Raw genomic sequence first — 26,804 nt, 5'->3', positions numbered from 1 at the left:
TCTGTGGATTATCTTGAGAAACTGGGTCATGATTTCTGGAAAGAGACATTGCTGTTGAGTTTTTTTAAAATATATTTTTGGAGCTTTGAGCACCACAAGCTGAGTGCCATCTAGTTCTGTTATACTGGAGAGAAGACAGACATCTCTACTGCCGATATCTCCAACACTCAGCAACTCACACAGAAACAATCTAGACTGATAAATAGCACTACAGGTAAGAGGAAAAATATGCGCATTTGGTTTTCGGGTGAACTGTCCCTTTAACGTTTAAGAGTCACCAGTTAGACACATGTTGTACATAAAGCATTGAGCTGAAGTTAAAGTTGATCAGGTGGACTCTTCACTGGGTCTGTTTCAGTGACAGACGTTAACACATTCATTAGAGGAAACGCAATTAGTATTGTGTAGATTAATACCAACATTAAATCAATTATTAAACACTATTAGGTGCTGCAGTTCAGTATTGTGAGGATATTGTGTGTAAAGGCGCAGCATGCCTGCACACTATGCCCTACTTCTCAGAGGAGACTGACTCCGCCATCCCACAGCAACAAACTCAAACTCTGGATTGTTTCAGGTGCAGGGCTATTTTTTTCCTTTTTTTCACGGGCATCAGCAAACAAACCGAAATGGAGCTCGCCGTCTGTCAACTGCATGGGGCCGGACGAGCAGCTGTGAGTTCCCATGACCCAAGTCTGACTCAGAGTGAGTGAGGGCTGCAGGGAAGATTACAGGGGAGGTTACAAAGTGGTGCTGGGAGAGATTAGAGACAGGGAGAAGACAAAAACATGAAACGACAAGGTAGAGGGCTTAAGTGTTTTACAGCACTTTAAAGGTCATTTTATGGCGCTCAGATTTGGGTAGTTCACAGTTGGAAGAGACAGAAAAGACGCAGGAGAGACCAAGTCATGAGTCAGACATGAAACCATGTTGTTACAAGTATTCGGTCGTTGCTTTTGGGTGTGTTCACAACAAGCAGGTTTGGAGCTGCAGGGCTCCAGACTGCGACCACTGAGGCACATTTTGCGACCATTTTGGGGACAGTACAACTAAATTTTATGACAAGGTGCACCAGTCTGACCTGCAAATATGCCCCCTATTTAATTCTTTTAAATCACCATTGCATATCATGTGAAAACACCAGGAAGGAGTCAGAATTGGTTTGTGTGTGATGCTTTGCGAGCAACATTACTACGTCTTCTCTAGTCGAAAGGAGTTCACTCTGTTCTGTAAGTCTGTCCCCAACTTTGGCAGCGGCTGGTTTGACCATGGAGATTGAAGTGACAGCTAGCTTGACTGCAGTCTTTGTCTTAGTCAGGCAAGCTGGATCAAATCCTGTCCTTAAGTGCTTCTCAGTTGTCCAGAGGCAGCTAGCCGTCACTGGCATCACACTAAAGTTGGAGTGCCCCTGTACTCCGACCTTTACAGTAAATGCATTGAAACAGCCATGTGACTACTGTATTGTCAAACAGTGCCAACTATTTTTTTTTTTTTGTTATATAAATTATTAATATGACAAATGCAAATTAAACTTTAGGTGACCTCCTAGAATAATATCATCAAGTGCTTTTTCAGTCCACTAGATACGTTTTGCTGCAAAAAATAATCGCTGCAGTGAGACGAACGGACTGAAAACTTCACCTTCTCAGATAAAACAGATGCTGACAAAGTTTTCCTTTGTGGAAATTATTTACAGTTGAAAAAAAGGGTATAAATTGCAATATATTGCAGTCATGTTTTATTGTGTATTTTATTTACACTCGTAGTATAAAAAACGCTTTGATTGGTCGGAAGACTAGAAAGGCGACAAGGTGTCAGATGCCTAAAAATCAGGACTTGGTCCCCAGGAAAGGAAATGTTACTGACATCATCTACAAGAAAGAAGCCCACAGTAGAAATGCAATGAAAGATTATTTTCATTTTTTGATGAATTCTTGTCATATTAAATGTTGGAAAATAGCAACAAAAAAGACGCTATTTGTCTGATGCTATTTTCAAAGTCAAGAATAAACTGTTGTCACTGCTAGTCACACTCATTACTTCAAAGACTGAGGGCTCTAGTTTCCTGGCGCAGCGCAGGGTGGCGAACCCCGCAGAGAGCTAGTTTCGAGCAGCGCAACCCGAGGCGCGCTCAGTTTGGTAGTTTGGCAGACCGAGGTGCGCTGAGATGGGTGTGGCGGCGCAGCAGGGGGAGGTGTCGACAGATCCAGCTTGGCGCAGTGACAGTTTCTGACAGTTTTCTGCAAACTAATGAGTTCACATCCCTCGCATTTAAGGGCGAGGAGAGGGGCTCATTTGATTGGTGTGATGTGTGTAAAACTCACTCCACGCCTTCTCTCCTCCCTCTTTCCGACTTGTGCCGGTAGGAGGGATGGAGGTGGGAAAGAGGAGTAGCTGCGCCAGGGCGCACGGTGTGCCAAACTTACAAAATCCGCCTGGCCACACCCAGTTGGCGAAGCGCAGGTGCGCTGCGCCCCCGCCTCACCCGGTCTGCGAAACTAGAGCCCAAAGTGTGACTAAATTCAATGACTATGCTAAAACTGTTGTTTGCCAGCGTAAAGTTTCCCCACAAAGATGTCATTGGAAAGTGAAAAAGATCTGATCACAGTTTTGCTGTATGTGTGGCTGAATGTCAAAACTGTAAAAAGAACAAAGAGGATATAAATAACCAGCGCATTTACATGAGAACAGACATTTATGTGACTAAATATCAAGGTAGTTTTTGGAAAAGAAAGCAGGCTGAGGTCTCCTTTTCCTTCAAACACATGCTGACCTGATCCATACTAAGCAACAAATACCAAGAGATGGAGCAAGACCCTCAGCCTCTGAACCCACATGAGTCTATAGGAATTTCCTGGAGTTCCTCATCAACCCTTATGATTCAGTTCATTTGCCAATGTTGAAACACAGAGCTGGACCAATCTGACACACACCTGATAAGTCAACAAGCAAATCAGACAGCTTCTGTGAGCCTGAAGGTGTCCATGTAACATCATGTAACTTCCAGAGAGAGAGCAGCTTTTTCACAGTCCCATGTTTTACCATCTTTCCCCTCTGAGCGTGTTTTACACCATCATCATGAGAGAGCCAGTAGAGCTTGGCAGTCACATCACTACAGTAAGACATGACAGGGACACTGTGTGTGACAGGCTTCAAACTTCTCTTCTTCACACTGTAAATGCAACTGCTGGAAATATTTCATTCAACCACCTGGTGGAGGAGCCTCACTGCACTGCTGGATGTCAGTACTGCTGCAGTAATATAATGTAGCATCAAGCACCAGAACTGTTCAGTTACAGAGCTTTCTTTTTCTCCATTGTATGACAGAACTTTACAGGTATACTATGCAGGAGTTTCCTAAAAACAGTTTGGGAAGTTCCTGTGCTCAGGTGAACTCAAGACTTTCAAAAACAGTAGTGAGACTGTAAGCACCAGACATCCAAGAGAAAGCCACAAAAACTGCAGTTGCCGTGCCGAGAAACTCAAATATAGCGATTCTGGGGTTGGCTATCATACTTTTGCTGGCGATACTGCTTACAAACAGTAGCCAACATTTCCTGCATATTATACCTTTAAAGAAAGAGTTGTATAACGTTGTGTCCATCTTTGCTTCTGCGTCGATGCTCTCCGCATACTTTGACCTGGAGCTACATTTCAGTCCTGCTCAGGAGCTGATTAAACCCAGTTTCTCTGTACCTCCAGACAATGCTAACAGTGTTGCCGATCCTGATTGGCCAAACAAATGAGTCGAGGCAACGAACACAAAGCAGTCACCATATTCCTTCCAGTTACAGTGCAGTTCGTCCACATTTTTAGGTATAAAGCTCTAGACATCGGTGTAATATTAACTACCTCCTGTTTCTCCACTTGGCATCTTCCCTGGGGCGTAACTACCCACAGATATTTGAAGCTTTGACAGGACACAGTGCTGTGGTTGATGGTAATCAGTCATATTCATATATGCTAATCAAACACCTGAGCCGACTTTAGTAGGACTTTGCGCCCCTGCATGTGTGAAGGTGGACTACTGTAAGCAATATTTCTGTAGGTTATTGTTGACTCAAAATGTCGATGCAAAGCAAGTGCTTCACTGACATTGGCAGCCGCAGATACCCATCTACAATTCGTGTCATGTGTTCCTTCTCCTTGTCAGACCACCAATTTAATGCTTGCAGTGGAGGTCATTGACTGCGACCAACACTGGCCACCTCCTTTCAATTTCCTCCACCATTTTTGTGGTGAAAAACAAAAGTGGAAGCATCTGAACACTGATTTGAACGCCAATTACCAAGGCAACAATTGAAGCTTTGATGATTCAAAGCATTCAGGGCAGCCCTGATCTCTACTAGATTTTAATGTAAAAATGTTTAGTCAGAAAAACTGAATGTAATACAATGTGCCTGCACAGGTTTTACTAAAATGATGTCATAAAACCAAAAACTGCAGCAATATATTAAAGGATTCTATTTTGCAAATAAAAATGTGATGATCCATCCTGTGGAGCTGAAAACTGATCACACTATCATGTAAATCTCATCAGGTGGGTCTCAGACAGGGTGTAAGCAGGTTGTCTGTTCCCGTTCACACCATCAGGGCCGGACGAGGAGAAGAACTCCAAAAGTATGTAAGTATAATCAGCAAAATGCACTTAGAGCATGAAAAGTAAAAGTGCTTGAGAAAACAGGGTATTTTTAACGAGACGTTGGGACATTTAGCAGACGTTTTTCTATCTCAAAACCAAGTATTTTTAACGAGACGTTGGGACGCTTAGCAGCTGTTTTCTGGCGACAAAACCAGGTATTCTTTAACGAGATGTCAGGACATGTGGCAGCTGTTTCTCTGTCAAAAAAATCGAGTGAAAAAAATTAGGTAGTTATAACAAGGCATCAGAAAATTTAGCGAACTTTTTTCTGGCGACAAAACCGCGTATTTTTAACAAGGCTTGAGGAAACTTCGTGGATCTTTTTCTGTCACAAAACCAGGTAGATTTAAAGGAGACGTCACATACTTGATTACATTCCACCAATGATCCGGACACATTATGACATAAAGGCACACCAACTGGTGTGATGAGGGAAGAGACCGGACTTATAGTTGTTCAATTGAAATGATTAAGCGCAGTGTTAATAGTACATGTACTCCTTACTACTTGGGTCAGAGTCTCACAACTACACTCACATTAGTTTGAATATAATAACTCACAAACGATGACCTCAGAAGGAGGCTTGTCTCCATCAGCTCCAGATGACAGCGCAGTGATTAATGAGCCCAGCGAGGGGCCATAACTCCATAATGACTGAAAATAAGTGGACATTATCATAATCAATCTTTCCCTTTGTAATCAATTTTAAATGTCACCGCCGCTGGCTGCCAGACAGATGGGGCTGTCCCACGGCCTCAGAGCAGCCTGACACCAGTGTGTGTATCATGTGTGTGTATACATTTTTGAGTGTGTGTGACTAAAGTGTGTGTGTCCTTGAAGGACAGGAGCTGGAGGATCAAAGTGTCACGTCCCTGCTGTCTGCAGTGAGACGACCTTATGAGTCGACTCTGTGACTGTGACTGTGTGTGTGTGTGTGTGCTCTTTAAGTGCGTGTGTGTGATATGTAGGAGGGGTGGGGAGGGTGGGGACGTGTTGGGAGACACTTGACACCTCCTAACCAATTTACAGGAGTCAGAGGGATTTGAGTTTTCATTAGGCGAGGAGAAACCAGCCCACTCCTCGCCGCCTTCACCTGTTCAATGAATAAATTACGGCAGGAACAGCCGCCAGCAACACACAGCTCTGCTGAGAATATACTGTACAGTCTGGAGCTGCTCTGTGAATTCTGTTTTCTATACATGCTAATAAGATTTATTCCTCAGTACCCCCGCTGCTGCTACAACACTTCTCTGAGTCACTTTCACTTCCCCTCTTGATTTACTGTCTGTGAAAAAATTTAATATTCCACTTTGAAGCGGCCATGGTCTGGCCTATAACGTACCATTGGTGGCCTTTAAATTGGGTGTGGTGTTTATAAAGTGGAAACAAATCACTTCCCCATGATTTGGAGAACTACTGGACAGTACACAAAGATTGATGTGGGAAATAAAACCACAAGAAAAGCCACTTGTATACAAATCAAACAGTCCTATAATAATTTATCACATTCCATACTAGAAAAACAGGACAGACTTAATGGTAAGAGCAGACTGACAGAAAATATCACATGTTAAAGGGGCCCTATTATGCTTTTCCTAATTTTCTGTCATACATGTAATGTTACAATGCCAGATGTTCATATTCAATGTGGCCAAAGTTTCGAATAATGAAGTAAGTATACGTAAAAGAAACCCCTGTGAGCAAAAAAACGTTCTCAATACTCTGTTTCCAACATTTTTCCTACTTTAGCTGATGTCACAACGTGATGGATCTCCTTATATGGTCATCTGCTCCCGGCATGCTACTCCAAGTGCTCACATTACAAACACTGTTACACGTAGCTACATGCTAATGTCAGAAAAACATGTAATCTTGGTTGCTGATGGTGTCAATTTTTCCTTAATTTTACATCATATCCCTGCTGGAACAAGCCCGGTTGCGTTTAGAAGCTTTTATTATTCTTTTTTAACAGAAGAAAGTGTCGTTAACGCAGTCATTCCCTGGCTGCGAGTACACTGCTACATGTAGCTACATGCTACCAGCAGGGAAACATGTTATCTTTGTTGCTGATGTTGTTAATTTCTCCCTGATTTCAGATAAAAATTGTCAGGTTTTGAACAGTTTGGTTTGGAAGCTTTTATTGGTGATTTTTCACGGCAGAAAGTGCTGCTATACTCCGTTAAAGTCATTGCTACACTGCTACATGTAGCTACATGCTAAACTTAGGGAAACATGTTTATTTTGGTTGCTAATTTTGTTAATTTCTCCCCAGTTTTGGATCAGATATTTGCTAGAACATGTCTAATTGTGAAGATTTTGGTTTAGAAGCTTTAAGATTTTTTCAAGTACATTGCTACATGTAGCTACATGCTAACGTCAGGGAAACATGTAATCTCTATTGCTGATGTTGTCAATTTCTCCCTGATTTTGAATTGTATTTCTACTGGACCATGTCCAGTTCTGAAGATTTTGGTTTAGAAGCTTTAATTGGTGGTGTTTCACACTATAAAGTGCTGCTATGCTCCTTTACAGTCATTTCCTAGCTGCAGTGATGGTGCAAAGATGCCGAGATGTGCTGACTGAGCTGTTTTTGGGAGAAGGTCTTAAAGAGACTGAAGCTAAAATGGAGCATTTAAGGCAAAAGGTGAAGACAGGTGTGAGGAAAATGAAAATGTTTTTGATAGTGCTGTCAAAAAAAAATGCATCAATTTCGATTACTTAATCAAAAATTAACACTGATTAATCATGTTACGTGATGCACTTTGACCCGGTGTGTTATTAAAGGGCGCAGTGGCTTTGTCGCATGATGGAAGCAGGCGAGATGCTTGGCCCTGTGAATGGAACATGTACATTTAAAAAAAAACGCCCAGATGGAACTGTTGATAGGAGCACTGTCCTCTGCAGTGTCCGTGTCCAAAATCCAGCAGCTTTGCTACGACACATCTGCCAAAATTCATTTGAATTGAAATTTTGATACTTTCGTATCAAAAGTTGATGTATGTGATTAATTTAGATTAACCCAAAATACAAGAATAAACATGAACATGATAATAGGTCCCCTTGGAATATCAAAACACATTTAAGTAATTTAAGTCCTTTTCAAAAATATTGTATCAAGAAATGACCAATTAGCTGATTTAATCTGATGAAAATAATCATTCCTTGCAGCCTGCTCAGTGTTTGCACTACAGTGGTTGTACACATAAGCAGACATGTTCACATATGTGAAGTCGGTGCATATGGTCCACATGTGCAGTCATAAATTTTGGATGTCAGCAGAGACATCCTTGAGGACGAGCGCTGACATGGACAGATTATAAAGTTTCTGTCAGGAGGATCATCGAGCAGCCGAGGAGAGTGCTGCTATCTGAATTTATGTATTATTAATTCATTCTGACATGGCCATCATTTTCATATTCCTGACTGTCCCCTGATGATAGGAAAGCTACCAGCATCAAGCTATTTTTTTTGCATTTATTTCTGTTAGCTCTGGAGAAGTTCAAGGACTGTTGTTAATTTATAATATTGATTAAGTTCAGCTTCTGGTAGTAAAGCAGCATTACATCACATCAGCACCAGACATCTGTTGATCAGGCATTGGTAACAGTTACTCCTTCATTAGATTTACAAGGAACTCAGGAAACAATTAAACTTGTTATTTCCGTAAAAACAGATAAATAATAAAATAACTGGTGAGTCTTTCCACATCTTTTCATGTCATGTCTTTAGTTTCTGCAAAAAAATATGGAGATTCGCTTCAATAAGAGTACAGATAAGCACTTCCAGTATCGATCACAGACTGTCAAAGTAATGGACGTAGCTACCTTGATGTTACCCACTGGTTTGAGTTTGGCGTTTCGGCTGTAACCATTTTGGCTTTTTGGGAGCCAGACATGACCATATTTGGGCGAGAGGCTGGCACTGTGGAACAGTGAGGGGTGGATCTGACTGAGAAGCCGAGGACACTATAAGTAGACGACCTTCTCTCAACGGCTTCTCCCTTAATTATGCGTAACTTCAAGCTTAATAAAATGTTAACGGGCGAGTTGTGTAAAAAAAAAATACCCTCCTGTACAGTTGTCAGGAACGGGGAAACAAGCTATACAGACTAAAACTGTTTTTGCACCAGGCTGTAAACATGTTTATTTCTGCTGTAAAGTCGGGCATTTTAACACGGAGGTCTGTAGGGATTGACTCACTTTTGGAGCCAGCCTCAAGTGGCCATTAGAGGAACTGCAGTTTTTAGCACTTCCATGTTGGCTTAATTTTTCAGCCCCAGAGACTACCGCTTGGTATCAATATCATAAAGTCCTAACAATACCCATCCCCAGTGTTTGGTGACTCTTCAATGGGAAAAACATTTTTGGTTTGCTTGTAATGAACAGAAGAATGACGGGGAAGCTAAAATGAGCGACAAAAATATCACCAGCAGATACTCACAGAAGTTCTGGTATCAAATACTGATTGACAAGATGTTGAAAACACCACAATGTGTGTTTAGCATCACAAATATCTTGAACATTTTCACTTTAAAGCAGAGTTTTCCACTTAAAGGTAGACTAAAATCAAGAGGAATATTCCTTTAATTGAAAATTCACAGCAGCAGGGAATCGTTAATGGTATAAAAAAAAAGAAAGAAAAATCCTGAGACCCAATTAACAACTTTTCCCAAGTTGTGATCAGAGGAAAAAAGAAAAAAAAAAAGCAGCGGCAACACCTGTCATGTCACACCTGTTAGTCTATTGACATGAATAAAACATGTCGCTCCCGGCAGAGAGGAGCTGGGATGGTTAATTTAGCACATTATTAACAGAACAAGCCCACCGCCCCTCCACCTCCTCCTCCACCCGCCACCACCAGCACCACCTCTTCTCTCTAAGGAGGCCCTGCCGCACCAGCCCTCCCCCAGGAGGTCTCGTTCAGACAGCAAATCTAATCAAAGCTAATCTAATCAGGTCTTTATACTGAGCTGCAGAATGGAAAAATGACCCAATTCACTTTTCCCACACCAAACGCGTGAAAAGCTATTTCTGTCGCTCCAGGTTACGCCGGCTCCTCCAGCGACGGAGAGGAATTCTGAGAATTTGTCTTTTATAGTAAATCGATGTATGTTGTGTAAAGAAAGCAGTGGGGGAAAACACCGCCTTAAATCCATTGGTTAGCCCTCTGATTCAGTGACACACTTGAAAAGACAGATGACTCTTTTAGTCTTGGATACACAGCAAGATAAAAATGACTCTAACTCATGGTGAGTATTTCCACTTGTTTCCACAATTTCTGTTTGTTCTTGAGTAAACAAAGGTGCCAAAGACTTCAAACACAGCCCGATGATCTCTGTAAGTCACAGCACGTACAGAGATTAAATCTGGGTACAACGCTGTGCTCAGTTTTTTATTACCTCCTCGTCAAATCGTCTGTAATCAGATGCTGCCGCCGGGAATCTGGCTGCACCGACTCAACCTACACTCCCACTCTCTCAACCACCACGGGGTGTATACAGCTCGGTGTACTGCAACCACGAAGCAGGAGCAGAGATGCTGTCTTATCCTTCACTACTTCATCTCACATCACAACCACAATCACTTATCACTCATCTCACAGCTCATAATCTTAGACTCAGAGGTGTTTATGAATCTCCTTAAGGGTATATGCATCACAATAGGTACCATGATTTTGATTCTGGTGTCTGTGCTTTATAACACGGTGACAGCAGGGCACAGAGAGTTTATAAAGGAAGGCTGCAAGGTTGTCAGAAACAGAGCATAAAGAACAGAGAAATTAAATAATAAAAGTGAATATTTAATCTCATTACAGCATTAATTCTCAGGTAAAGCTCACTTAATTATCTGGTGCAAAATAGTCCCCACAGTCCCTGTGAAAACTGTCCTCCAGATATTTAAGGTCTTTATACAACAGTTGTGAAAATGTGGACTGTCTGACAGATTCTCTACAAACTCGTGTAATGCTGGGAATGTGTCTGTGACCAGTTCAAATGCTTGGCTGAAGCTACTGATTCGATAACAGGCTGTAAACAGAGTGAAGTGGAAGAAAAGAACAGACAGAGACAGAGAGAGGAGAGAGAGAGAGAAGGAGAAGGAGAGAGACAAATTCAGACCAACCATGACCGTAAAGTCCACAGTGACTCACTGAGGAGATTTAGTAGGTTTTCACAGCATGATTGAGACTTTGACGTGATTGAAATGACATGGATGTGTGTACGTGTGTGTGTGTGTGTGTGTACTCAGACATGGAGCTATAAGGATGCCAGTACCAGTAGAAACCTGCGACACAAGGAGGAACCAGCAGCATCACAGGTGTAAAGATGCTAACTGAGAAAAAGCAGAGCATCAAAAGGAGACTGACTTTCAACTAGGGCTGTACCTGACTCAGAAATTCTGTCAGTCGAATTAGATTTGACCTTTTCAATATGAATATTGGACTACTGGTTCCTTTTTTCCCCATACAGAGTTTGAATGGGTAAACTACCTATGCTAACAACAGATTGTAATGTGCAACTACATCTTTTGCAGACACTAGATATCAAACAAAGGCCTGTGATTGTATCGTATCAAGTTGCTGTGAGCAACCACTTTAACACAAAGGGCAGAAGATATCTTGGTGTTTGACCAAGGAAAGACTCTTCCACTAGACAGCTGCCCGTCCGTGTACGCAGCTGCCTGCACCAATGAGCAGCGTTACAGTGTTACTCACTCTGCAGCTAAATCTGGGGACCGAAACGTCCTCACGAGGACACTGCACACTGATGGAAAAAAAGGCGTCACTTTTTATTCAAGATTTACTCTTTGGACATGGAAAAAACAAAACATTTAATCTGTAATTAAATTGTGCAGACAATTTTGGAAGAAAAACAACTGTGAAGTCACAATATGTCACCTCCACGCAAAATTTCAGCCTCCTAGGGTAAAAACTGTGGCTGCCAATGGGTGGTGACATGTTTGGGTGGTGACATGCCATCAGTGTCCGGTTTACTAAACTACAAGCTCTTAACTGGAAAAAATTAAACGCAACATATCAAATGTTCAGAATCCATCACTAAATTTATGGCAACACAATTTTTGTCATCATGTAATTGATTAGTTGCTCTGACAGTTTCTTATGTACTTCCTGCAGTACTCCAAATTACCCCTAGGGGTGCTCTGGAGAAACACAGGACTCGACAATTGGTTGTTTTTTTTCATTAATGCAAAGTGGAGAACTAGCGAGCTGAGGCGATAGATTACAGCTACGTGTGCTGTGTGCAAAACTGTTTCCTTTGCTTCCAACTGCGAATGACAAATTTTGTTATTTAGGTTTGGAGACTAGTAAAGTAGTCCTTACGCAAATGTAGTGTTGGTGAACATTCTACATATAGCACTTACGCAAATGTCCTACAGTGTGAGGAAGCAACAGTTATGACGGAACCACAGCACAAACACAAATATGCAGGAGAAAATGACAAATCGCCTGATGAATATTTAAATGATATGCTCAATGCAAGGTGAGGGCATGGATATTTTTTTTCTTTTTTATCTCATATAATATCAAATTAATTAAATCCCTTCAGGACTTTTAACTTGAAGTCACACAGAGTGATTGGAAGATGACATATTGGGTTCAGGCGACAACTCAAATGTCACCACAAAGCAAGAGGGACTCACATCTGATGCCTGACATTGTATTACATGTTCCCCTGTAATCTCCTCACTGCTCTAGTTTCTGTAAAGTAGTGAAAGATCTGGAAATCAGGTGGATGGGACGCTCTGGGAGGCCCAGCAGATGACACACGAACACCAGCAGCTGCTGAGATGGATCCTAAATAAGGCTTTTCATCCCCGTCTGCTAACAACTGGATGCAGCTATAAATTCAGAGCTCCGTGTCAAGCGAGAAGCCAACACCTGAAGCAGGCGTGAATACCAGATTCAGCATGTTGCACTCCAGAGAGCAGCACAAGAGAGGCCTTATGTAAACGCTCTCAAATCCACTCCTGACATTTTGCCCGGCGCAGCTGCCCTCCTCTATCTCCGTTTCCCTCTGTTTCCATCTCTCTCTTCCAGCTCTCCGTTTCTCTCCCTGCGCTCGTCTTGATAACTCAATATCTGGGCACAAAGGCCGAGGTATAAAGTCATTGTTCTCACTGAAAGGTGCCGTGACAAAGAGGTTAAGGCAGCCCTCGTTTCCACAGTGCTGCTGGGAAAGTGATATTCACGCCGTGGGAAAACCCCGACCGGCTCCTTCATCATTGATCCACCTGAGCGCAGATGTGACGAATAAACGCCCCCCTGCACCAAACAGTAAAGACTTATAAAACTGCTTCATGTTGAGAGGAGGTGGAAGGAGAGAGACCACAGTTTGCTGTGTGCAACATAAACTCTGACTGTTGTTTTAACATACACTCTTCAGTGGGAGGAGAAACTTCAAGTGGCGTGACAGCAGTTCAGGTGCAGAGTTGGACAGGTGTCATTGTGTTCATTTAAGTATGAGCACAAAGAGAAGGAGGCACAGATACATCGAGTCAGAGAAGAAGATGAAGAGTACAGTAAACTAAAAGAAATGTTGACTCATGTAGTTCAGTTAATTTACTAAATGTGGTTTTACAACTGACAAAATAATCTTAACTCAAGGCCGACCTGTGCCTACTAAAAAGACTTTAAAAATACTTTTCACAAAAGTCTGACACCTTCTCACATGTGAGGATAATGTGAGTTTTCAGTTACACACTATAAGACGTTGCAAGTTTAGGGATCTCGCAGGGTCACAAACTGCAAGACTACCACTAGATTCCTTGTAAGAATATTTCCCATTCCGCATCTGGTGGAAAATACCACACCAAAGTCCCTTTTAAGAATATAAAATACTAAGAATTCCTTACTTGTCTGCAAAAATATGCAACTCTAGAAACGCAAGATAAAAGGCACCATATGTCGACAGTATTCTTGTCAATGCAGCATCAATTCAATCCTTAAAGATAAACTGTACAAACTTTACATTTTGGATTTTGCCGTCTCAACACGCTACCAGCCTCTGTTGGTCAGCTGTGCTATTTTAGTGGGAGGAGACCGTGGGAATGAGAACGGTTTCAAAAATTAGGATTTCTCCCTAAAATAAGTGCTGCTTGGTGGATCAGATACTCATCTAAGTAAACATGGACTCCACAACTCAACAGTTTCTCCTCCTTTTCCATGGAACAAGAGAACCAAGACTTGTTCACATACTTGCGCCTCCCCAAGAGTCCTCTCCATGTTTACTGTTTCCTCAGTTTGCTGCGTCCTGTTTGGTGCTGGAGAGAGCGCAGCTATCAGTCGCTGGTGTTCATGTCGTCAAACTTCACTATTTGCATAAGCCAGGACTGAAAATTAATTATATTATACGCTAAATAGGGATGCATGATATTGGATTTTTTGCCGATATCTGATATGCTGATATGTAACAACTAGTGTTGTCACGATACCAAAATCTTTGTTTCGGTACCAATACCCATATGAATTTCGATACTTTTTGATAGTCTTCGGTACTTTTCCTAAAGAAAAGTCCTTTTGGATACAAACCTTTAGAACAATAAATAGTAGGGGTGTAACAGTACCAAAAAAAATCATGGTTCGGTAAGTACCTTGGTACGGACGTCACAGTTTGGTTGCTCAAATGTTTCACTAAGTTGGTGTTGTCTCATGTTGTCTCCCTTTGCGAGGCAGACTTTCTCTTGGGCCAGCTGCGAATGTTGATACAGGTGTTGTCATACACACCACTTGCGCAATCTGTGCTCCAACAGGAACAAGAAAGGCGTTTGTGTGCATAAATGAATTAAATAAATTAATGAACTGAATCAATTTAAAAAGTACCGGTATTTTCCAAATGCAGTATAGTACCGTTTGGAATACTCTAGTACCGTGGTACTATTTTAGTACCGGTATACCGTGTAACACTTGTAACAACTCATCTGACCAATAAGCGATACAGATATCGATAATGCCACTTTTTCCCCACCTAATTTTAGTGATCATCAAGTCTCTTCTGTAGTGGAATTAACATCATGAGTTGTCTTGCTTTGGTCTGAATCAGGGACTGATTTAGTTATAAAGTTGTATAATTGCCTAGAGTTGGTTCATGTTCTCACGGCAGCATTTACAAGCGGACCAGATCAAATGCCTTGTGTGAGAAAGCTGCTCTTGATTGGTCAGAATTTCCATGTGGGAAAAATCCAGGAAGTAAAGCAAACGTTGAAGAAGAGTACACTTGCAAGATAAATGTGACACTTTCTAATGTCACAATGGAGGGACAACTACGCAGGTTGATTTTAGCGCTGCTCATCGTGGACTATATTGCTGTCATTGTTCATTTTAGTCAAACCATAGAGTTTGAAAACGAGGCGCGGCTCCAACTAGAAAACAATGTTTTGATGCATTGGATGTGCTGAATGTGCATATTAAGGCAGTACAGGAGGAGGTGCACATTATTAATCCTCCAGGACTGTAACATGCTCATGTTTAACCCAAACAATGTGTCATGTGACTGCAGTTGCTTCACATCCAGGTCGGAACACCTTCTCACCACAAACGAACCGCACCAGAGTTCGTTTGTAACCAGACTGAGACCACCTCTTCAAGAAGGTCTCGGTCTGGTTGTTTTGGTGCACACCTGAGTGTGATTGCTGTGTTCATACCTGCCCAAACGAACCACACTTAGGGGGCAAATGAACTTGAGTTCGATTGAACCGAACCAAACAGGGCAGGTGTGAAAGCACCCTGAGAAAAAGCATGTTGGCTGACTCTTCATTTTAAAGCCAGTATCAGCTGATACCGATGACGTGCCAATATTATCATGCATCCCTAATCTAAAACATGTTCGATTCTGTTGGAATGTCAAGATGAAGAAAAGACTGGCTTAAGACAGCTCAGACTGAGTTTTATGACCAACTTACACCAAACGTTCAAGATCACGGGAGCGTGTCACAGCTGACACTGGGAATCTGTTTGTTTGGTGTAAAGCCAGCTATATTCGTTTGCTCTGGATCTTTTGCCTGCTGTTATCATAGCTGATAGAAAATCTACAAAAATAAGACCCAAATTAAAATAAACCAGCATTATCCTTTGAGACCAAACTAAGTTGCGCATATCAACCCAGAACTTTCCCTGACACACATGAAACACATCTAATGAGCAGAGTTTTTTGACATATTGCAGATACATTAGTGTGTGAGAGTGCTACAGGGGTTTCTCCATGAAGTGGGAAGTTGGGTAACTAAGGTTACTGACAGAGATTTGGGCCCCAGATGTGTTGAGAAACCCTGCTGAACCTTCACCCAATCCCTCTGGAGAGGACAGGCTACATGACATCCACGTTGCAGCAACGTACAGCAGCAGAAGAAGAAGAACAATGCTGTAGTAATACTTGTCAGGGGACATCAGATTTGCCTTTTTTTGATTTCTCCAGCATACATCTGTAAAGCCAAGTGATGAGTCATGGTGCATTCACGTTGCAGCGGTTTACTTGAATTCAAATGTTTACTTCTTTAATTTGGTTTATTTGTCCGCATAAATAATGATAGTCATGTTAGGAAGTCGTTCATTTCTAGCTACCACTTCACGTGCTCCTTACTGGGACAAACTCCAGAGAAGAATGCTCTCACGCTCAGCTGAAAATACACCACAAGAAAATCCCCTTTAATCACAAAGATCTTCCAACTGGGTGAGCACAAATGACTCTGTTAAACTACCATAAAAATCAGGCCATGGCTTACAAATCCCCTAACCTCGTGCATGATGGGAATCCAAACCTCTACTTCTGACTCTGTGCAACTTTGGTTCATAAGCTGCTTCACGATGTGAGCCTGAATGAGCCAGATACAAAAATACAACACAAAGATCTTTTCCCACTTTGTTCCAGACCAAAGAAAGCAAACTGTAGGTGCGATCACACCCTCAAAGCTAGCAAAACAAGCTAACAGAACAGGAACACGGCAGCCAAGTGATTTCTAAAGCACGAAATATGTAGCTACGGGGTTTTCTCCTGGTAGGAGAGAAAAGAGAAGATGGACAAGGCAAACAAGAGATATATGAGATATTAGGAGATACACAAATACAGCAACAATGGAGGGGTTGGTCATGTACATAATTTCCCATCCTGCCCTTTTCCTTTTTCAGAACGTCTCTCTTTCTGTCTCTCAGTGAGGTCCAGCTGAGCTGCATTAGCCCTGTGAACAACTACTGGGAGTCAAGTGGGAAATTAAGGTGTGTGTGTGTGTGTCTCATGCTTTAATCACCACTGCTCCCCTCAGTGCTCACAACGCATGCATTTCATTACCCCGGCCTCGCCTAAACACGCACATACATACATACATTATGACCATACACACACAGGCCCCATTTACACCTGGGATTAGCATGTAAACTGTGAGTGGATGTCTTATCTGGATAAGGAAAAAAATCATGTTAATACAAAATGTAAATGCACCCAGAATGCACTGCAACGGGGACACAATGGGATCAGCAAAACCATATCTGTAGGCGGATTGACTCGCACTGTGATCAGATCTAAAAAACATCCATATTCTTAAGAAACAAATGCACCGAATGAGATGGACGGGATCGACACAACAGGACACTTATTAATAACTGGTGTAAATGGGGCTGTAAAGACATGCATGCAAAAGCTCCTTTACTGCATACATGAGTTTGCACACACATTTCACGTGCAAACAAACTCTGCATGAAACTGATCTGTACATACTGTACGCAGCGGGCTTGGCAATGATTCAGCAGTATACCATGGCTATGGCAGAAAACACTCCCGATTGGCTGGCAGGCGTCCATTGAAATGGTATATGAGGACATCTCAAACATAGTGCAAGTTTAACCACCGGTTCTATATCAGTGCCCAGTATAGGATAAACAGCGGGTAACCATAGCAACCATGCTAATGCTTCACGTCTGTCCAGACATAGGTAATGGACTCAGTGGAGGAGGACTGCTTCGCTCACATTGTGGTGCTCTTTGTAAGGACGCTGTCGCTTGCAATTTCTCTGTACAGTCATAGTGGCGATATTATGATGTTGAGATATCACAGCTTAACCTTTTTATGTTTTTTATTCTTAGTGACTAATGGGAGCAACAGTTTTTGAAACTCGTCCAGTATTGAAAGAGACAGGCTGCAGTGTAACCACTCAGGGCACTTTGCGTCCACTAAAAATGTGTTTGCCACTGACAGGCTCCGATTGTTACTCCAAGTGTTTGACAACATTATGAACAGGATCCCGACAGAAAAAGATCTTTTTGTCATAGAATAAGATCCTTTTTGTTTAACCTGAAACAGCCCTGAAATCGTTATCGCCAAATACACCAAACCCCATTCAAAAAACCACTTAACACACTTCATTATAAGTCGACAGAAACAAAATAAAACTTACAAAAACCTTCTTGGTTCATCGTTCCATTGTACCATCAATTACAAACTCTGGTTTGGCTGAAATTAACCCTTAATTCACCCAGTTACATGTGAAAACATACTGGATCCACACAAGCTAAAATCACTGTTTATTTAAATGGTGTCTGATGGGTTTGACTATAGTGATTTCAGGGCTGAATTTGGTTAAACAAAAATGACTTTACTCATTAACAGAAAGGTCTATCTCTGTCGGGATCCTTTCCACAATGATGTCAGACGTTGATAATAATCTGAGCCTGTCAGTGACAAAAACAAGCACTTTTAATGGACGTACATTAATGGAGCACAATTCCTCGATTGGTAACATAGCAGCTTGTTGCAGCACTGCCAGCTGCAGCCCTCTGTTCAAGACCAGACCAGTTTCACAAATCGTTGCTCCCATTAGTTGATTAGACACAAAAACAAGGGAAAATAGGGTCCAGGTTGAAAAACAGCACACTAAGCCTTTGAAGTTACTGTATACATGAGGCAGCTTTCCCAGAACAATCTCATCTAAAGACATGATTGTTTAGTAGTTGGGACGATTTCCTTCTAAAGAACTTCAGGACTTCTCCTCAGTGACTGCTTACAAGTTAAGATCAGGAAAAAGCTGGTCTCTCTTTCACAAACACACAAACTTTAGTGCATTTTAGGAGGCCTTTAAATGAACTTACATTCACTCTCCAGAGATTTAAGCTAAACCTAAAACCAAGTGTGCCCATGATGTAACTGTGAGAACAGATTTACTCACAGGTACACAGAGCTGCCCCTACAGACACCTCAGTCACACATCAAACCAAATCCACCAGCAGCATTGACAATCGATTAGCCGGACAGACTGAGCAGCTAATCACACATTTAAATGCCTCAGAATCAGGTCAGCTGACATGGAACCAGCGACAGCGTGGGAAAGATGAGCAGGCCCGTCCTGACCGCAGTTAACCGAGCAGAGAGCGCTCAACCGCCTCGCCTGGCCGGCACACACCACGTAACAGAGCCCCGCTGTGGCCTGCTGCAGGCTCTTAGGCTTATTAAAGACACACGGAGCGGGGGGTGGGGGTGGGGGGGGGGTGGGGGGTACGTTTTGTGGTCTGAATTTGTTGTCTTATAAAGGAGAAACATGGTTGACCTGCAGAACACACCTCATGAGACAAAATCTTTGGAGTTTTGATGTTGTATATTCATGAATGCATGAAGCAAAGTCCTGCTCCTCAGTCTCATTCCTGTCAGTGCCAATAAAGTCTGTTCAAACCAGAGCTGTCACATACACACTGAAACAAACAGGATGATTCGGTCAGAAAGCAAAAGTAGCTGTAGATGGCTAACTACATTACAGTACACTCTTAGAAATAAGGGTTCATCTTGAAGAGCTGGGGTTCTACCCAGAACTATTTACTTCTGAAAAAAACCTTTTTTAGAAGAAAGGGTTCTTCAAAGGGTCTTGACAAGACTAAGGGTTCCACAAAGAACCATTTAAATCCCAATAACCCTTTTCCTGAGTTCTTCAAGTTCTTGAAAGCATGGCTTTTAAAAGATCCTCAACCTCTTGTTGGTATCTTTACCATCACCGGTACCTGGTACTTGGTACTTGGCATTTTGTATTCGGTTGTAATATAAAACCACTGCACTGCTGCAATAGTAAAAACTATAGAGTGATGATTTCATGAAATATTCACCCCCTGAACACATGATTGTGAACCATGTGTGCTATGGGTTGTATTGGACCACATCAGCCCTCGCCCTTTAGGAGCCTCATGAGGCCAAAGGCTGATGGATGTGGTTCCCGTGGCTCCAGGCTGACCTGCATAACTAAAACCATGATTAGTGTGAGAGAGATTTATGGAAATGTTGTCAATCACTGTTTTCAGAGCCCCCCTGGGTGGGTTCTAGATGAAACCCATGGAATATAAAAGGGTTCTTGGTTGATCCCCCAGGTAGGTTCTTGTTCGCACCTTCAGAAGGCGTAAAGGCTCAGATTTGAACCCCCAGAGAGGGGTCTGGGTGGAACTACTGCACAGAGGAAGGGTTCTCTGGAGAATCTCTCACAAGGGGGTAGGTGGGACCTTTCATAGATGGCCCTTGGTAAAACCCTTTATGCTGGGTTCTAGGAAGATTTTCACGGTACAATAACCATCTCAGGCGTCAGGGTGATGCAGTGGTTAGCATTGTTGCCTCACAACAAGAGGGTTCCTGGTTCAAACCCCGGGGTGGGGGGAGACGTTCTGTGCAGAGTTTGCAAGTTCCTCCCACAGTCCAAAGACATGCGGGTTAACTGGTGACTCTAAATTGCCCGTAGGTGTGAATGTGAGTGTGAATAGTTGTCTGTCTCTATGTGTCAGCCCTGGTGACCTGTCCAGGGTGAACCCTGCCTCTCACCCAGTGTCAGCTGGGCCAGGCTCCAGCCCCCCACGACCCTCAAGAGGATAAACGGTCACAGAGAATGAATGAATAAACATCTCTGAAAATATCACGGTTTCACAGTATCATGGTCACAGTGTTGCACAATTAATATTATTATCATCATCAGTTACAATGGACGTTTTTGGGGGGTTAAATAAATGCTTTACCATAACACGTCAGATAAGCAAATGTAGCCTACATGGTATGATAGCTGTGAATTTTCATACCATGGTTTACAGTTTAACAGTCCAGTGCTGCAGCTGCAAAGGTTTCCAGGTTGAACGTTCAAAAAAAGGTTCTTCCAGGAACCAAAAAGTGTTGTCCAATGAAAACAACCCAAAGAACCCTCTATGGTTCTAGTCAGCACCCTTACTTCTAAGAGTGTAGCTCTCTTGAGTCATGACAGTCCCATAAACTGTGACATGATTCGTTTCAGTGAAAGCACACCTGCTGCAGCTTCAGGTGGCTCACTGGCTCCAACAACCTTGTTGCAAAACTCGCCATCGTGTCTTCACAAACAGTCGAGTGAACAAAGACACATTGTTTGTTGATGACATCAGCAGAAGCACCAACAGCAGGAGCAGATGAATTATTGAGCTGACTGGATATCATGGTTTTACTTAGTTGCAGCATCTGGTCCTGTTGTTGCACAGCTGCTTTGCATGTGTCGGCCTAAAAATATGACATTTCAGTCCGTCTGCATTTTGCAGGATCATCACTGGAGTCCAACTGTAACACATCATCTCTCTCACACACCCAACCACAACAATCCTACACCTCTACTCACGAGGACATCACACCCTCCTCCTCCTCTTTTCCCAAAACTAATCAACCATAAAAGCATTGCCAAACCGAGGAGAGCTCCTGATGGAAGAGCAGGTGAGCGCGCCAAGGACACACTCGGCAAATGAGCCAAACGAGCCAACCGCCGGCAGTGACGGCATCGAGGGAACAAGCGAGGAAGACCATCATCCAACATTGCACTTTGTGATTGCTCACTGATACTCCTCCGGGTGAGGTGATCTTTGCTCGGTACCGCTGTAATCATAGCCTGTTTTCCTAATGCTTTTTCACTAAAACATTTATTCTAGTAGGAGGAGGAGGTCTCCAAACAACAGCTGTTCCACCTCTGTCCTCTCAGATCTGCCAGGCTGAGGGGGAAAGTCTGGCAAGCGGGGGCAGAGGGGAGGGAAAATAATAAAATAAATAAATAAAAAACGGGCCATGAAACTGAAGGAGTACGCACCCTTGATCCTTGATTTACTCACAGAGGGGTGAGGGGAGGACAGCAGCTCTAAAAATACCCCATAAGGAGAGAGGGAGACAGAGATGCAGACACTGGGAAAGGTTTGGGTGAGAGGGGGGCAACAGAGGAGGAAGAGGAGAAGAAGTAAATGCTTGTTTTTGCTTTACTCGCGACTGTAAAAAAAAAAAAAAAAAAAAGCAGCATCTTAAGTTTCTGTCCTAAAAATACACCTCCCTCGTGACAGAAACCTCACAAGGAAGCCGGGTGGAGGTTTTTTTTTTTTATTTTGACAGAGGGGGCTGCTTCCTCTCTGGTGCCCATCATCCCTCCTTCCCTCGCTCCATCGGTCAATCCCTCCCCCCTCCTCCCCCCCGTTCCTTTCATGAAAAAGATGTCACTAAAGACCCAAACAGCCAGAGGGGTTAGCATGAAGGGGGAATGATCGGCAGAGGAGAGGGCAGAACAATGTCCTTCTTTTTTTATGTTCCTCAGCGGCTAATTCATGTCAGGACCAGTGGCCCAGATACTGGGACCGACCAAGGGAGTCCACTATAGCAGCACCAGAGGCTACAGGCCACGGCCTTGCACAAACACACTCTGTTAGCGACTGTCAGCGCTGTCTGTTGGCCGACAGCACGCCACAGTGCGAGCTGCAGTCTGTGGCGGGAGGAGGACGTGGTTTGGCCTTGTGAAGTATGAAGAGAGTGAGGCATCTGTCATTTCATATCTGTCTCAAACTTTTGATCAACGTGCAAACAGAAAAGGAAACCTAATTTTATTGAGGAGATTGCCTGATAAGGCTGTGCAATCAAACTATATACAACATCCTGAGTTATTAGAGAGGGAAAACCTCAGAGGAGGGATCACTTCTCAAGGATCAACAGGCATTAGATATGATAAAAGTAAAATCAAAATCTGATCAGTTGAATCAAGGGACTAATTAAAGAAGGGCTGCACAATATATTGCTTTTTTATCATCATCAGGATGTCAACTTGTGCCATAGACACACTGCAAACGACTGCAATATTGCACTGTGGGATTTTTTGAGTTGGTTAAAAGAGAGTATGTGTAGAAAACTGCACTTTAAGACATAACTTGATGCGTTTGTGTTCAGGTCAGTGTTCAATTTGCTCAATAAAAACACTGTAAACCCTATATTTTACATTCAACAAGCAATCTGCTGGAGTTTAGCAGCATAAAATCCTACTTAAACACTTTAATATCTGTTCATTCATCACAAGTTAGATCGTTATCATGATATTCAGCAACATCATCACATATTTTCCTCTGATTGTGCAGCACAACTTGCTGCTTTTCTGTTTTATATCTTGTAAACCGAATATCTTTGACTCTGGGACTATCGACTGGTCAACACAAGACATCTGAAGACATCACCTTGGATTCTGGGAAGTAGTGACAGACAGTTTTCACTCTTCTGTAGACACAGTTTGCTGCAACAATGACTCCTTAAACCTGAAAGTGAATTAGCAGATTAGCACTTCCAGTTCCCTCATATTGCAGTCAGTGGGTTTATGGTTAAATGCTTGACATAAGGTCTGTGGTTAGCACAAGCTTAAGAGACTTTTAGGTTTTGTTCTACAACATAAAATGCGTCTAATACCCCACTTGTGAATTTTGAAGCTCTTACATGTCTTACAAAAAGCTAAACGAGACCACAGAACATCGTCACGCCGCCTCGTTGAAGTGGTGATGTTGAAGTCTTGTGACAGTGATGTTGATTTGTGAGAAATACCTTGCTGAAAAGTAGCATACACGTTTTCCACAGAGCTTATTTTCTGTGATAATTCAGCTTCCAATGGAAAAATCCCACTGGCTTTTTGACAAGGGAAATGGGGCGATGTTAACTTCCGAGTTGGCTTACAAAAGACGCCATCCCTGCACCGCTCTATTCCATACACTAACAGATTAATCAATTGACAGCAGATCCCGAGTTGCAGCCTGCAGAAGGCATTGTGTGTGCTTCCTTCAGTGCAGTTGTGTTTAACACACAGAGGTTCGTGTCACAGACATTTAACAACCAACCAGTGAAAACTTTATGAGCCATCTTGATTAAAAAACATGAAGCGTGATGACATTTTTTAAAAGCCTTAAACTGTTTCGACCTTGACAGCCTCATCAGAAGAAGCTGCTGAACACTGATACCCTCCTTCCTTTGTGCCCCCCTCACACACACACACACACACACACACACACTCCTCCACCCCCTCCCGGGCGGATAGTGGAAAATACTGACCCCACACACGCCGAGTGAGACAATGACCCAATAACGGATAGAGCGTGAACCTGAGAGGCGGCGAGGTAAAGGCATCCCCCGGCCCAGATTGACCGAGGATCTTCACTTGTTTGAGTAGTCGGTGACACTGATATCCACCGCCTGTGTCACACACAACTTAGTGGTAACCGTATCCGCCCGCAGGGCCCCAACTTACTACTTCCATCTTCCCCTCTGCTGACAGCTGACCATGAGGAGTGATGAATGGAGAGGTCACGTAGCCGGCCGGGCACACAAAGCACCCGATATGTACGATATGTACATTCTGACATGAACACACAGACGGGCTTTCTGCCTTTTCACAGCAAGAATGTCTGAAATGAGCATCGGAGTTGAGTGATTGCAAGCTTGGAGTATTTCAAACAAAGCAATTAAATGTTTTGCTGCTGCGTGTGTGCAAAAACCTGGGTTGCATTTACTGAGTATTTCATATTTTTTTGTCTGTAAATGTCAAAACTTTACAACAAATGTCCATCACACATTCCCAGAGCCAAAGTAAAGTCATTACACTGCCTATATCATACAAGCAACCCTTAAAAAAAGCCCAAAATACTCAATTTGCAGTTATTTGAAGAAGAGAAAAATAGCAAATCTTTACATTGGAGAAGCTACAACCACAAATTCGTCTGTCTTTTTGGTTCATTCACTCCAAAAAAAAACCCCTAATTCTAAAAACCCTAATGTAAAAACAATGACACATTTAGTCACATTGCTGCATTACAATTAGGACAAATTTTACAAAATCATAGGAATTAGTTAAAACTAGTTATTATAAAGTGTTAAAATTTCAATTGATTTAAGAAAGTATGACTTTTACAACTCAATCAAAGCTCAATTACTTTGTGAGAAGTAAATTCTCACTCTAAAGAGTCATAAACTACTTTTCTCTTGGCTGATTGGTCGATTAAAGGACAGCAAACTAAAAGAAAGTCATGATTATTGACAGTATTTAAAGACTTTCATCATCTCTTTTACTGTTTCCCACTGTGACTCACAGCGACCAACAAGTCTTATTTTGACAGCTCACTCAGCTGTTCTGGGAATCAAACCTGTGACGCCCCCCCCCTCCCTCCCAGGACGTCACTCTCACCATTAAACCTCGTTACACAGCAATCTGTTTGGCCTAACAGCTCTGATTGTCAGGACTGTTCCTGTTTCCCACGCTGGCTCTCCAAATAAGGCGCGGGAGCGGGTTTTGATTGGCTCCGCTAGCTCTGTTTAGATAAGATAATAAGTTACCTGCCACTTCTTAATCAACACTCTCTTGGAAATCCTTATTCTCCCGCTTCAAACACTGGCACCGCAGCCCCTTCTCTGCCCTGCACACACTGTAACTGTAGCCACACAAACAGCAGCTTGTTTGGTAACTCATCAAACCGAGACACAACTGCGCTGCGGCTGTGCGTAAAAGTCATGCGTCATGCGCGCTCAGGGCTCCGGCCTGATCAGAAACACACAGACATCCACTCAAAAGCTCAAAGAGAGGAATGCACTGCCCCTCACGAGATGTTTGATCATGTACAGACGCCAAAAGTTGCCAGGCGGAGGGAAGAATGAGCGGCATGCACAGACCCAGACAGCAATGACAGACTTGTAACAGAAAACTGTGCCAAGATGTGCCAAATTACACTTTGTGCGAGCTGGGCTGAGCGATTCAAGGCTGCGTCATGATTCACCACCAAAACATCCAAACTCCCTTTGATAATTCTACATTTTTTGGAACACAGCATGGAAGATTATAAACAGGAAACCATGTTTTATGATGGTGTATGAGTGCTGATGGCGCATCCAGGTGAATGTTTTGCAACTTTTACGCAATCTCTCCTCTGAAATCCAACTTTTAACAACTTATACAACTCTCCACCTGCACACTGAGACACTGGGATCCACTTACCGGCCACGCGAACTGGAAGGGGATGATGATCTTCCCGGCGTCATTGTTCCGGTTCTGTCCGGTTTTCTGTCCGCCCTTGAACTGAAAAGTATTCCCACCGATAACCTTAGTAGTTTCCGAGCCGTAGGTGCACGGCCCGCTAGTCGTGACCTCCGTTTGGTATTCCTTTAAACACACTTTTAAGTACGTGTCGCACTCGTCCGCGCCGCAGTGGCCCTCCGCCGCGCTCTTCTCCGCGTCGCAGCATTCGCCGTTCAGGAGCTGACCTTTGGGGTTTTCCACCGAAATCAACTGCAGCTCGAAGTAACCCGTGGACTGAGACACCTGGGGAGGAGAGTGGGAGAGGCTGAAAAGGCGTGCAGTGCAATAATGTCCACATTTCTATTAGAGTCTAATGCAGGTTTCCTGGTGTTTTAAGGATTAATAAGTCAAATGGCAATTAGGGCATGATCAAGAAAATACCAGTTGACCAACTAGAAGTGACATTCCCGTTGGAAACACCTTAAATCATCTCACCATGAGCAGATTTAACAGTAAAGTAACTTATTTTCTGCAGCGTGCAGCCGCTCTGCAGCACACACTACTGTACATTTTGGCACCGTTGAACTCCAGGGCTCGTTAATGAGACCCAGCGCTCCAATTTAGCTCAGTCTGCAGATCAGGCTGCAGCTCAACACTACAAAAGATCCACCTTAACAAAACCTGTGGTCTGAGTCAGAGCCGGACTGTTCCTAAAAGAAGTGGAAACAGCTAATAAATCAATGAAACGCTGAAGATTGAAGATTTGGTCGCGCTCTGACTTGTGCGACTGTGCACACAGGTGAAACACTGCAGACATGTGAAGCTATTTCACCCAAATGTTTGCGTCACCGAGCATTTCAGAACACGAAAACACCAATTAACGCACTTAA

The 26,804-nt window shown here is 42.9% G+C and overlaps 1 protein-coding gene across 2 annotated transcripts in view; it reads right to left on the bottom strand.

The window, feature by feature from the left end:
• Positions 1 to 26,804, bottom strand: part of LOC125901170 (protein jagged-2-like) — an 84,172-nt gene that overhangs the window by 56,692 nt on the left and 676 nt on the right. For both annotated transcript variants that reach the window (XM_049596615.1, XM_049596616.1), the window contains exon 2: positions 25,894 to 26,217. In XM_049596615.1, the coding sequence (XP_049452572.1) occupies positions 25,894 to 26,217 (324 nt within the window). The remainder of the gene's footprint in view (positions 1 to 25,893; positions 26,218 to 26,804) is intronic.

Source organism: Epinephelus fuscoguttatus, linkage group LG14, assembly GCF_011397635.1.
Source record: "Epinephelus fuscoguttatus linkage group LG14, E.fuscoguttatus.final_Chr_v1".
Classification (NCBI taxonomy): domain Eukaryota; kingdom Metazoa; phylum Chordata; class Actinopteri; order Perciformes; family Serranidae; genus Epinephelus; species Epinephelus fuscoguttatus.
This window is presented reverse-complemented; position numbering and strand designations above follow the sequence as displayed.